The sequence below is a fragment of the Thunnus thynnus genome, chromosome 16 (assembly GCF_963924715.1).
Source record: "Thunnus thynnus chromosome 16, fThuThy2.1, whole genome shotgun sequence".
Taxonomy (NCBI): domain Eukaryota; kingdom Metazoa; phylum Chordata; class Actinopteri; order Scombriformes; family Scombridae; genus Thunnus; species Thunnus thynnus.
Window position 1 is genome coordinate 3,279,565 of NC_089532.1, and position 14,236 is coordinate 3,293,800.

At 38.8% G+C, this 14,236-nt stretch overlaps 1 protein-coding gene across 1 annotated transcript in view; it reads left to right on the plus strand.

Annotated features, from left to right (window-relative positions):
* Positions 1 to 14,236, plus strand: part of kcnh5b (potassium voltage-gated channel, subfamily H (eag-related), member 5b) — a 190,740-nt gene that overhangs the window by 110,362 nt on the left and 66,142 nt on the right. The window contains exons 10-11 of the mRNA XM_067613790.1: positions 254 to 313; positions 8,478 to 8,670. Coding sequence (XP_067469891.1) covers positions 254 to 313; positions 8,478 to 8,670 — 253 coding nt within the window. The remainder of the gene's footprint in view (positions 1 to 253; positions 314 to 8,477; positions 8,671 to 14,236) is intronic.

Consider the following 14,236-nt stretch of genomic DNA (forward strand, 5'->3'; position numbering starts at 1 on the left):
GCTGATGATTAAACAAACCCATTTTGTGACTGTAGATGTTCCTTTGTGAAGACAATGTCTTAATACAATGACAGAGCACAATATTTAGCATTAGAAATGCAGTAGCCAGGCAAACGACTAAATATTACCCATTGGCGGTTTTAGGTCTATAGCGACCCCTGGTGGCTATAGAGTTATGCTCTTCTCTCATCAGTTTTTGCCAAACGGAGGAATTTCTGCAAACTCCAGTATGAACTCCTCTCTCTTCCTCCAGGTATTATCCATCTGTCCCAAAGACATGCGGGCCGACATCTGCGTCCACCTCAACAGGAAGGTATGTACCTGTGTGTTTTACTTTATAGTATATAGAAGTCGTTCGTTCAGCTCAGTATCGCGTTACAACTGTGTCTGTTTTGATACAAGTGAAGGAAGTTTTAAAATCCTACACATCTGGTGTTTAACAAAGCAGAAATGAAAACATACTGAGACTGTATTAAAATTCTTAATTACTCATCCTTGAGCCAAAACTATAATTTTCATCATTTCTTTAAGACATAATTACAAGCACCTGCACTTTACCGTAAGTTCTTATATCAAAACCAGTATTCTAATAATTGCCAAGCCGGGTGCGTGGCCAGCATGAACACATAAAGGCTGGTTAAAAGTAAAACACTAACAGATCACATGGTAAAATAAGTATAATTTCTATTTCCACAGCAGTAATTCCATCAATACAACAACAGAGTTGAGTTTTACTCACCACTCTGCTGCTCTCAGTTACTCTTTTTTACAGAAATATTATAATTTTAATACTCTAATTAGTTCAGATTTCTTTGTTAAGCTTCTGTCAACAAAACTCACCAATTTCCTGATGATTTTTTCACATTAACAGATGATCTATAAAAGGGAAGGCTGCAACACTTTTCACACATGTGAACATCCTGTAGGAAGTGTTGAGTTTCATTTGTGGTGGCGTTCAGGGAAAAGACAAAGTGAAACACATGATTCTTGCTCTACTGATGGAATAAATGCTGTGGAGATGAAGATTATACAGTTTGTATTAACTGTAGAACAGAAGATTCTTTCTGCCACTGATATAAATAAAGGTCTTGTCCACTGTTTGAGAATTTACGGTACCTACATAACACTAAACCCATGAATAAACGACCCTGTCTCTTAGAAATTATTTTTATATACCACAATGACAACATATTTCTTCTTTATTTGCACAAATATCCAGTCTTACAGTACAATATCAACTCATACTGACAACAGCATTATATGTTTGCAGCATGTGGTTAAGGTTAGGAAAAGCTCATTGTTTGCAGTAATTGAGCTCTCAGTTCATTCAAAAAAAAAAAGATTACCTGTGAATAAAATCCAGGCAGCCATTATTTTTTTCAAAGCAGCATAACTGTGAAAACAGTTTTGTAGTATATGAATGTTATTTCTAGGAGACAGAGTTGGAATAAAACCATCTAAATGAGAATGTCCTTGCTGTATAAAGATAAAAAGCAAACGTCTGACCTGATTGCGATGATAATTATAATTCTCCTGCAGTAAATTGGCCACAAACTCATATTGAAACATCTTCAAACAAACCGATTATAGATTTCTGGAGTAGGACATTTACTCACTCACTGCTGAATATACTCAGTCGTTGGGTGTATTTGTTACATAACTAAATGGAGGTTAGGTGTTGGAAGCTTCTGGGCATCACTTGACACGGCTGATACTGGTCCCAAAACTTTGGCAGGCTCAGTCCGTGTACTGGCATTGAACGAAGGACACCTTCGATTGTGTAACTGTTCTGTTTAACAACCAGGTCCAATGACAAATACTCAGAAGTTGCTAAAATTAGTTTTTTGTCATTCAGAGCCTTAAACGTCTCTGTTTAAAGTAACCCTGTGCACTGCAAGAAGTATTTCAGTTTGAATTACAAGCTTTTCATTTATCAAGTGCAGTTATTCTACATGAATGTGTATTAATGAGATGGAAATGTTGATAAAAGGTATAGTCTCGCTTTATTTTACGGTAGAATAAGATGACGTAAAGACAAAAACTAGAAATAATATGTTCATTAGTAGGTGGTAAACAAACACAGTAACACCCTAATTAGACACTATACACCTAAATTATGCTGTAATTAGAAACTGCATAATAGACCCAAAATATAAGCCTACTTAGACGCTATTATACCAAATTATACTCTAATTAGAAACCAAATAGGAGATCATACACTATCAGACACCATTTTATAAGATCATAGTCTAATTAGAAATCAAACACAGTTCCATATCAGATCTAAAATACGCTACAGTTAGACACTATTCTACCCTCGCTACCAAATTATTCTGTAATTAGACACCACGTTTAATGCTACCAACATAGGCCTATGATGACTTAATTAGATAAGACAAGCTGTAATTAGATGAATTCAGTGCCGTATTATGTCGGTTATATAGTCAGAAGAAAAAACAGAGCTCAGAGAACAATATTTGGCCTTTATAGTTTCACTTTCTTACAGGGTTGTTTGTTGCTTATTAGAAGAAAACTTTACCGGAAACTAAAGTTAAACAACATCGGGTCACATCTGGTCACTACATCACACATCCATCATCGCCTGGATGTTCTCCAGAGTCCTGCAGAGTGTGTAGGTAGAGTCTAGCACAATGTTTCCTCAAGGCTCTGCCCCCATACCAGATAAGACATCAGACTGTTTAATGCCATGTATCTACTATCCGACCCCAGTAACATCAGGCTATAGAAGCTTCCAGGATAATGCATCTTTATTTACTAGACTTTCTTAGAGGGTAATTTGCGACACATAACAACAGAACTGTACCGTAAACTAAAGTGAAGACATACTGACACCTTTACAAATGCTGCAGGCTACTTACACATCAAACCATTTAATGCTATGTCACTGTTAACCCCAGTATGAAAGCTGTCGGGACACTGTTAGACTCTTATTAGACTTTCTTTGAGGGTAATTTGCGACACATAACAACAGAACTGTACTGTAAACCAAAGTGAAATCACATATCTACTAGGGGTGTGCCTGAATACAAATACATTATTCACCAAAGCACAAATAGTGGGTTTTCTATGAATATTTGTTTCATACAAATATTTTAAAAATTATTTGTTGGGGGTGTTCCCCAGAGATAAAGCTGAGCTAATGACACATGCGTAGTGCTCCAAGGGATTTTCCATAACCTGTTGTTCACCTTCTCCTTTCCACAAAGTTAGGTTTTAAAAAATAGGCAATAAATGAAAAGTGCAAAGCAATAATTGCCTTTGAAGTTCCTCCCTACACGTTGCACGCTGTGCCATCCGTGTTATGGGTGTATAAATAGGCAGAGGTCTGTCTGCAGAGCGGCAATGAGTAAAGTTTTAGCTCAGTAATCAGTGCAGTTGTCTATGATCTGGGAGACTCCAGTTTGAGACCCGATGTGGGGACCTCCTTCGTACGGTAGTTTATTATGAACACTTATTGTAACACTTAAATTTTCCAAAATTAAAAGTGTAATAAAAACAAAAACAGGATTTTTAAGCCTCTTTCCACTTTCTTTCGAATACAAATCATTTTGCTGCCTCAACAAATACAGATACAAATACAAATACTGGGCTCTCTGCACATCCCTAATATCTACTATAGATGCTAAAACGGTCCACCCAACGTCCGTCTGACCAAGACGTCTGTTATACATCGTAACAACGTGTCACTTTCAAGATAAACCTGACAATAAATGGTATATAACCAAACACACAGCAAACACATGAAGTATCTTATTCAATGCAAGATATGCATCATTTTTACAGAAACACACTGAGTTAATCTTGACGAGCAACAGTATTTTATTTGGATAAACAACACAGAAAAGGATGATTATAAAAGTACAGCTTCTTGTAGATAATCTAACAATTTAAACTCTTTTAATTCAATCTGATACACTTTGCTCCAGTTTCCACGCTAAGGCTAACACTAATGCTAACTCCAGGAGCTGCTGACAGTCCTCAGCTGTGTCTCAAATCACATACTTGTGTTAGTACACTTTCATGTAGTACACTGTGTACACTATGTACTTACTGGCATAGTGCGCGAATTTCTACAGGGTAGTGCTGTCTCAAATCAAACACGGCCGTTGTGCACTTACCGGAAATGACGATCGGAAATTAGCATTAGCTAGCGTTAGCATTCGTGCTACCAAATCATTACAGACTGCTAAATTAACCCAAAAAAACAGACTGATGGCTTATATCTGACAACAGTATAGTGGTGCTTAGTGCTAAAAAACACATGTATAACTTATGCTGTGTCTCAAATCGCATACCTCTGTACTTACACTTACAACATTTTGAGCGCATAAGTGCGTTCACACTGAGAAGTATGGAAAAATGCAGTGCACTGCGAGTACCCGGATGGTGCACTCAAAACGGTCAAAAAGTTGAGTGTGGAACTATGGACACTTCTCGCCCTCAATGGTCTCCATCTTGGCTACGTAGCGGAAGGGGAGGGACCTTTTTACAAACTGGAAATGGTGGCCGAGTACGTTGTAACTGCGGTGAACATCTCCACATCTCTGATTTGGCAGCGCGAACGATAACGCGAATGCTAATGCTAGCTAATGCTAATTTTTCGATCGTCATTTCCGGTAAGTGCACAACGGCTGTGTTTGATTTGAGACGACACTACCCTGTCAAAATCCGCGCACTGCGCCAGTAAGTATATAGCGTACACAGTGTACTACATGAAAATGTACCCTAACAGAGGTATGTGATTTGAGACACAGCTTTACATTTGTATAATGTGCCGATGTTCACCATAGTTACAACGTCCTTGACCGCCATTTCCTGTTTGAAAAGTGGTCCCTCCCCTTCCGCTACGTAGCCAAGATGGCGACCATTGAGGGCGAGAAGCGTCCATAATTCCACACTCAACTTTTTGACCGTTTTGAGTGCACCATCCGGTTACTCACAGTGCACTGCATTTTTCCATACCTCTCAGTGTGAACGCACTTATGCAATCAAAATGTTAAGTGTAAATACAGAAGTATGTGATTTGAGACACAGCACAAGTCTTCATTTGTGAGGAAAACAGAGGCTCTAAATCACTGAAGTCTTCATCAACATGAGCGTTTTAGAACATACACACTGACATAAAAGCAAACTTACCCAACAGCCTTTTCTGTCCTCTTGGCCGTGTTGCGAGCAGGTGTTTGTGTCTCCCTAACATGAATTGTTAATATGAACGGCATGTGCGGTTTCTAATTACAGCATAATGTAGGTGTATTGTGTCTAATTAGGGTATAACTGTGTTTTTTTACTGTCTAATAAAGAACATATTATTTCTAGTGTTTGTCTAATTTGATACAAAGGACAGCTTATTAGTGTATCGTAAAATAAAGTGCGACCAAGGCTTTGCACAATACATAATAAAACTTACAATAGGGATTCATAAATCTCATATACATTGACTCAGTACAGACAGATGGGCCTTAAGGTGTTCTGAGGAAGATTAAAGGCTCTTTGGTTTCTTTTTTGAAAATGTTTACCAGAAATAAGTACTTTTTTTTTTAAAAAAAGAGGGAGATTGATTTAAACTGATTTCACCCAATTTTTTGTCCTTACATTGCAGTTTCCTTTTGCAATAAGAAACTACTCAACACACATTACAGTTAATGAGGCTCTTTGACGGTGAGAACAGCTCTAAAAACGCTTGTAGTTATAGAAAGTTATAAGAAAAATGAGGAGAAAATGCAAATGCAGTCTTCATTAAGCACCACAGTTCCTCAAAATAATTAAAACACACAATAAATGGTGCTACTAAACCCAGTTTTTTAAGCAAGTTAAGTTTAGAATAAATTAAATGAGATTTTTTTTTTTAAGTTTTTTAAGTTAATAAGCAAAATTCATTAAAAACTTAAAGTCTCGCTCCCACTACTAATATTTAAATATTGCAGATTTTCTCTTCTTCTCTAAATGAGGTTCTGGTGTCAGTGTGGCGACTGATTAAAAATGCAGGACTTAATGACTGAAAGCATCAAATACAGAACAGTTTTGCAGAAACAGCCGCTCGATCCAGAGAAAACTGGACTCATAAACAGTCCTTTGCCCTTTTTTTTTTTTTTTAAGCCATTTGACATTAAAGGATTTCTGGGTTTCATAGTCCTCAAACATCAAACAGTCACCTTGCCCTCTGATTTGGGATCTGTTGGTAAAGTGCAAACTGCTGTCTCGGCTAAACAATGAACCTAAATGAAAAGACACAGGTGTGACAGTGAAGTTTGTAATGCGACTTGGTTTCGAGGGATTATTGCCTGATGGAGACTGATTGACAGGAAGCACTGATATGAAAACATCTCAGTGAAATAAGGAACAAACTAAATGAGAGCTTCACTGTTGCTGTGATGGATTAAATCACTGTTTTTCACATGAATGAATATCAGCAAACAAGATGGAGAAATCCAGATAAGTTTTACACATTTAATAGAAAAAGACAAGTACAATCTAGTGTAAAGTGTCGTGTAGGACTACATACAGAAGGTTTTGCAACTCATAGAGGTTTATAGTAGTGAGATTTTTATTCAGAACGACAGGACACGAGAACTAAAATCATCTTGTGTACAGACTCAAAAAAACAAAGAAAGAAGTTACCACTGGAGCAAGGGCGTCAGTGTTGGTTTTATCATTCAGAGGTGTTTTGTGTGTTTATAGTTAATCTGTTAGGTGCAACAGAGCAGGTCGACCCAACCGACGAGGCTGCAGGCAGAACAAGGCTGAAGAATAACTTAAGCAGAGCAGAACAAACCTGAAACGGATCAAAGGATCAGACAAATGGAACTGAAAAGCAGGACTTAAATACAAACTGAACTAACAGAGCAACAAGGAACAGGTGGCGAGACACAAGGTGTGCAGGCTGGGAGGTGATTGGCTGGGGAAGACGCAGGGGAGGAGGGCGGGGCTAACGAGACTGAATGCAGGGTAGGTGTGGAGGGAGGAGCACGGCGGGGAAAACAAGAAAAAAAACCCACAAAAGGCAGCAGCTGCTTTGGGCTGAGGACAAATCAAAAACAGAACCTCATCCATGAGTTAAATTAGAGTCTACAATATAATCATCCACCATCCTCATAATATAAAAACCATCATAAATCAGACAAATGACATGAATTTAACTTAAAGTGCACAAGTCATTCTGAGCAGACACAGCAAATAAACTTCAGCATTACACTGCAAACCAAGGAACTTTTACCATAAAGACAAGTGGAACAAGTTCAACATATGCAGGCTTTCTTTGTGTGAGCTGGCTCCACAAACCCTAAACTCCCAATCAGAGATAAGTGGTATCAGGACGGTGGATATGAAATGTCTTTGTTAACTCAGGCTCTGTGCGTGTTCCCATGAAAGGGGGCGTTTGGCACGTCATTTGACTCTTTTTCCGCACAAAATGGACCGATCGCATGCCGCTAACTTCAATCAGGAAGACCAGGTCATTATAACGGAGAGCTATGAAGAATATAAATACATTATCAATTAGTTAACATATTTATTTTACCACTCAATACCTCCCACATCCAGAGCAGAGTAGATATTATACTCAAGAAGTGCATTCAGGTCTGACTCTGTCCCATTATGAAGGATAAGTGGAAATCACTTTAGGTTTTGGCCAAATCAAAGTGAAATTAATATTATAGATTGAATATTATCCATGATAAATACCAATAGACTAGTCAATTTTATTTATTTTTTTGCTCAAAGTATTTCTTCATTTTTTTAATTAGTTTTTAAAAAAAATACAGTTTGATATATTGTTACAAAATCCCATCCTATTGCACCATTACAAATTTACAACATGACATATCAAATCAATGGTAAGATATAATGATAAAAGACTAATCAATTTTCTAATCGGTGTTCTAATAGCTGCAGTAATAGCAGTGTTGGCAGTAAATCAGGTAGTCAGTGAAAGGACAATGCTTTTTTATTGCCGATTTAAGCTGAAACTCGGATCATAACCTGCTCCGGACCAGGTTGAGTTTGCAGCATAAGTTACCATGGTGATGTAGCCACGCCTCTGGATATTAAGGCTGCACGTAACAACATGAAGAAAGACAATTGTTGATCAGAGTTTCAGTTCACTTTTACACTTAGTTTCTATGAGAGTCGATGTAGCAAGTCGCAGTATCTCAAGTGGTCTTTAAATATCATCTGCAACCTCTCTTATCTGTCCTTCTTCCCACTCAGTCCCAGTCTTAAACAGGCATCTGGTGGACTGGTGGAGGGACGTAGAGCTGGACTGGGACAGAACCATAACATAATCTTTAAAGTTCAGTGACAAATAGTGTTAAATTAATATAAATAATTTAAGATTTGTTGTGTAAAATCTGAAAGCTGCTCAATGCTCAAGAACTCTAACCAGTTCTACCAGTGATCATGTGATGAAATTATAACTTAACAGATAATAAAAAGGTCCGTCTTCCTGCTTTCTTCTTCAGGTGTTCAATGAACATCCGGCGTTCAGGTTGGCCAGTGACGGCTGCCTGCGCTCGCTGGCGGTGGAGTTTCAGACCATCCACTGCGCCCCCGGAGACCTGATCTTCCACGCCGGGGAGAGCGTGGACACCCTGTGTTTCGTGGTCTCGGGGTCACTGGAGGTCATCCAGGACGATGAGGTCATCGCCATCCTAGGTGTGTGGTCGTGTTATTTAATAGATGAGTATATTGAAAGCAGAAAGTGTTTCAGTGCCTTCAAGTGTCTCTGTGTGTTTAACTTCTGAAGGGATTAATTACTGTATTTTATTGGAAAAAACACTTTTTGAAGATGCAACACACTTTCACACTCCTGTTGGAAAAGTTTACTATCAGGTATTATTAATCCAAGCAGAAGAAAGTCCTCATCTTGAAGCCTTTTCTCTCATTAAAGCTAAATAAAACCATTAAAGCAGAACGTAAATCTCACATTTGTTTCGCTTGTCTATCAGTCACATACTCACACTCTCTCCTGTCAGGCTGTCGGAAGCATTGGAATTATTTTCTCTGGCATTTAGCATTTTACATTCTGTCTTTTTGCCTTTTTGAGCTCCTCATCATCTATGACAGGAGAAGTTCTTGGCTGCTTGACAGATGATTCAGTCCTCGCCGTGTTTCTGCAGTAAAGACGTTGTTGTCTTTGGACTCATTTTCACTTGTGCAGAAAAACACGTTACATGAGCCTTCAGAAACTCCTGCAGGTTAAACTGAACCAAACACTTTTACTCACTATAAACAGACTTGGAGATGCACTAGCTTAGCAACATTAAGGCTACAAACAACCCATAATGCAACACTCCCTGTAGGAGCTGTTCAAAAAGAATCTCTGATCTTGTGAACACGTAATTGTCCTCAGATATAATAATAATAATAATAAACTTTATTTGTATAGCACCTTTCATACAAAATGCAGCTGAAAGTGCTTCATATTGAAAAGATAAAAAAATATGATAAAAGAAAAAAAATAATAACAATACTTCATTAAACAGGACTACATGTGTAGAATAAAAGGAGGCAAACAAGAAAGATGAGAGATGCGTTTAATGTAATGCACTAATATGTAATTCAATCAAAACAATAACAAAAGATGGAGTATGATGACGGTGTGAAGTAGCAAGGGATCATGGGAGTTGTTGTCTTTGTTGTTAAATAACCAACTTCACGCTCAGGAAGACCCGTAAAAAGTGCATCGCAATAGTCCAACCTACTTGAAATAAAAGCATGGATCAATTTTTCAGCATCTTGCTGAGTTAAATATAACTCAACAGCCGCTTTTTTTAAATGTGATTTTCAGAATAAAATACCGTCTTATATTTGGGCCAATACGGTAACTGATCAACAGGCCCACAGATTGTGAACCAATAGAGATGTTGCTTGTAAGTTTTATGTTTGAGTGTCATGTTTTTTGCCTTGGTGAAGTTGAGGTCAAGAGTCTTACCAGTTATTTATATATATATTTGTTTGTTTATGTGTTGAAGTGTTAATTGTTGGGAGATGATTAATGCTTAATAATGTTTTCGCTAATTCATTTTTGCTCCACATTGAACCACATTGTTTTGAAATGTTTGTGATGAAAATCTCAAATTCAACGGTTCTACTAAAATCTACTAAATATTTCTTTCAGCCTGCTTGAGGTCATTTTAGGTCGTTTTAATGTGTTGTATGTGTGCTTATTTTTGCTCAAAAACAATCTTTGTTATCTTAAATGAATATTTTCTATCACATTAAAAGCAAAAAAACATTCCGCTAAATTGTGCAGATTTATAACTCTTAGATTCATATTTGGAATAAATAAATTGAAAAAAGACCTGACAACTCATGTCAAAAGTAAAAACAGAAAGATGAATGAAACAACTAAAAACTCAAATAAATGACTTTAGATTTTACAAAAATAACATCCAGCGGTTTTGAGAGAAGCTTGAGCAGCTGACAGTCGAACGTGTTGAAGACGTTTGATCTCTCAGTCGTCATATTTTTAGAAAGTAAGAGAACATGTGTTGTTTTTTTGGTTGATGGTGACGCATTTTCAAGCTTTTCCACTGAGATATGAAGCACTTTCACAAACCTACAGAGACAAACACAATCCTTCAACTGAAGTGAGAACCACTCAACTGGAGGTAGACGGTTCTCGCATGACGACAGTGACATAATTAGGACTTCTGTTGTTTTTTTTTTTGCTTGATTAAAAATGTAAACACAGAAAGCAGAAGGGTGGACACGCTCGAAAGCTGAGTCACTTCATTCGTAATGATCAAGAGCAGCGGCCCGATGACGTCGATTCTGACTTTCAAGTGTTAAACACAAACAGACTGTTATCCGGCGCCGGACATACTGCTGCAGCCTCGTCCTGTTGTAGTCATGAGGAGGAGAACGAGGGAACCAGAGAAGAAGAATAAGAGGCTAACAAGATAATGTCAAGGGAACTGTGGTTGGTGGAGCGGAGCAGGTGAACCCAAGTGCAGACACAGGTGAGGAGACGGGGATGTAGTAGGAACAAGGTATTTATTTTCAGGGAAAAAGGGAACGCAGGACTTGGGAAGCTTGGGAACTTGGGGCTAGGGCAGGTAGTTGGGTAACTGGGGCTGATGCAAGCTGGGGCAAGGTAAGGAGGGGAAAGCAGAGTGGAACAAGGGTCCAGGACTGACGAGACGCGGGACAGGAGACAAGGGGTACGTCTCAAGTCTATTATTTATTGTCTCCTCGCTCCTCGCCTGAACCGGAAGTTGTTCCTAATGCGCCATTTTGACAGGCGTCCCAAGTCTCTTATTCTGCTCCGAGGAGCGAGGAAACACGAGAGCAGCCTTCACAGAAGTCTTTTACCGGCCGACACGCCCCCTTATTGGATATCAGTTATTGATTGGACGCTGCAGCTGATCTGACTGATCTGATACATCACTGCTACCGAAGTGAAGACAGATTACAGATTAAATTTAAGTGTATCATTCCCAAGTTTCATTAGCTTTATTTGTTTTATAGTTAAAAATCTGTCAATTGTCGGTCTGATCAACAAAAGAAGCATAAACAACTTTATTAGAAAGATTTGTCTTTTCATGATCTTGTTATTTCCTCCAGACAGACTCTTCCTGACTTTAATTTTATCCGTAATAACGGACGTGACGCTTCAGAGGACAGGATGTCTCATGTCTCGTAAAAAACAAATTTCCTCGTTTCCTCTCTCCTTGCATCCACTGTGGGAGGGACTAAGACGCAAGGGAAAGACGCAAGTGAGGGAAACGTGGACGTAATTTAACGGACCTGGGATGCACCCGAGGACAGGAGACAGGAACTGGTTCAGGTTCAGAGTAGGATCGGCTAGAATGAAAGAGTCCATGGCAATGTGGATCTGGCAGGGCTGAGTATGAGTAGAGGTCTTGATGATGTAATGATATGCAGCTGATGGGGCTCTGCTCTGACACCTGTCTCCAATCACACAATCACACACACAGGTAGAGAGAGGGAGAGATAGAGCCACTGGGGAGGTGGCAACAGGTAGGGAGACATGGGACCGAGGCAGGAATCGTGACATTTTACTTCCTTGTTCATCATACATGAGCTTGATTGGAGGAGCGTACAGAACTGATGTGAAATCTGAAATACTTTTGCCTTCATGTGATTCAGAATGAGTTAGTTTGAATGTGTTTCAGGCTGGTTCCTCTGAGCTTTTCATGCAGTTCACACTCCAAGTGGTGAATCAGTTTTTGGGTTATGGAAGAGATCTGTGTTTTGGATTTTTAAGAGTTTGGATGTCTCAGTTTATCTTGCAGCTCGTTTAGCTCTGTAGCACAGAGTGTTTTTGTTTGCATTTGGCCTGCTGGCTTTCTGTAGTCCTTGTCTTTTCTGTGTTTTTGGTTGTTTTTTCTGCATCAGTCTCGTTAGTCTTGCTCTGCTCCCGGTGTTTCCTCTCAGCCTATCAACTCTCTGCCTGGTCCTTGTCTAGTCACCTGTCCCCCCCCTCATTCCCTCATTAGTTCTGTTTGTATTTAAGTCTCGGTTTTCAGTTCAGTCTTTGTTGGATGTTCAGTTTTGTTCTGTCCTGTACAGTTTTTGCTTTGCCTGCACGTAACCTTCATTAACGAGTATTTTTCAGTTCATCCTGTCTCCATCTGGGTCCACCTGCTTCATTCCACATAACAGTTTTATTCTTCCTCTCCTCGTTTATTAGTGCATTACTGCCCAGTGCAGATTACTGAAATGTATATCACTGTGAGTTAGTCTGGGAAACTGGTCCTAAGAGTAGCAATTTTATATAAAAAACCTACCAGCTCACCACGAGTCAGCAAATATTCTCTCTGTTTTGAATATTTCCCCTCCTGTACTTGACCGGTCACGTTACTTCACACAGGTTAAAATGAAATGTTTGTGTAATATTTCACAATAAAAGTGAGGAAATGAAGGCATGGGCTTTTAATTTTATTAATAGCATAACGCAGTAACAAAAATTTAACAGAGCAAACGGAAGCAGATCAGAAAACAGGGAGGCTTCGTACTAAAATATGAGCAAATATACTACTTCAAACAGAGGGAATCAGGAATAAAGGCCTCTCTCTAATAATAAGCTTGCTTCCAATAAAGGCCTGGTGCCCTCTGCAGTTGAGCTAAATATGGTATACGGTATATATATATATATATATATATATATATATATATATATATATATATATATATATATATATATGAGAGAGATGTAGTGATTCATGACAGTACCAATAGTCACTGCAACCCCCGATCGTAGCAACAGAATGTGATCTGTGATACTAGTTGTTGGCATGCAAGTGATCTATTATGTTACAGCTATAGATCCAGTGCAGCAGATAGTGACTGCAGTTCATGCTGGGAGAGACAGACAGACAGGAGAGTAAGCATTACATGATGTGGGAGTAATAGCAAAGATCAATTGTGAAAATAAAACAGTATGGAAGAAAGAAGAGAGAAAAAGGGGAAAATATCATGGAAGAAAATTAATAGAAGAAAGAGAGATCCAGTAGGAAGGAAGGAAGGAAATTGTACAGAGTAAAAGCGTGACAGAGTGGACCCTCCGAGTGTCTCGGCCCGTCTCTGCAGCTTCTCCGTTTGCGTTGCCTCTCCGCTTCTTTAACTTCATTATGAGGTTGAGTCAGACGGGGCAGCAGTCAGAGGTTCATAAAAAACATATTAGATGTTTGATGAATTGCTTCATCACAGCGAGGACATTAATCAATAAGTCGTGAGACGGTTGTCACCGGGGGGGGGGCTGCTGTAGCCGAGGAGGGACCGACAGACTCACAATGACACGGCAGGATGTTGTTTTGTTTTTTTTCCAACATGCCTGCAGTGGTTTTCTGGTTATTTCTAAGATGTCTCCTCCAAACTATGAGGCTCACATTTGGAATCACGTTTAGGACTTTACTGCTTGTCAGAGCTCAACATCAGAGTTAAACAAACCAAAACAAAGGAACATTAACTTCAGCTTAGATATCAGTGGCCACTTCTGAACACCATTCACACCCTCTTAAATGTGAAATATTTTTTCAAAAGCTTCACAAATATATTATTTTATAAAACTTACCTTGTTACAAAAACGGTCTCAAAGGTTTGTAGATGAGTGGCAATTACCCTACAGCCTCTCGATTCATCACACTCTTCTTCAGTGAAGGTCAAACATCACATTTTTTAGTGAATGGAGACTTTTAATATATTGTTTTGTGGAACCTCGACTGAAAATATGACTGATTACAGCTTTATATTA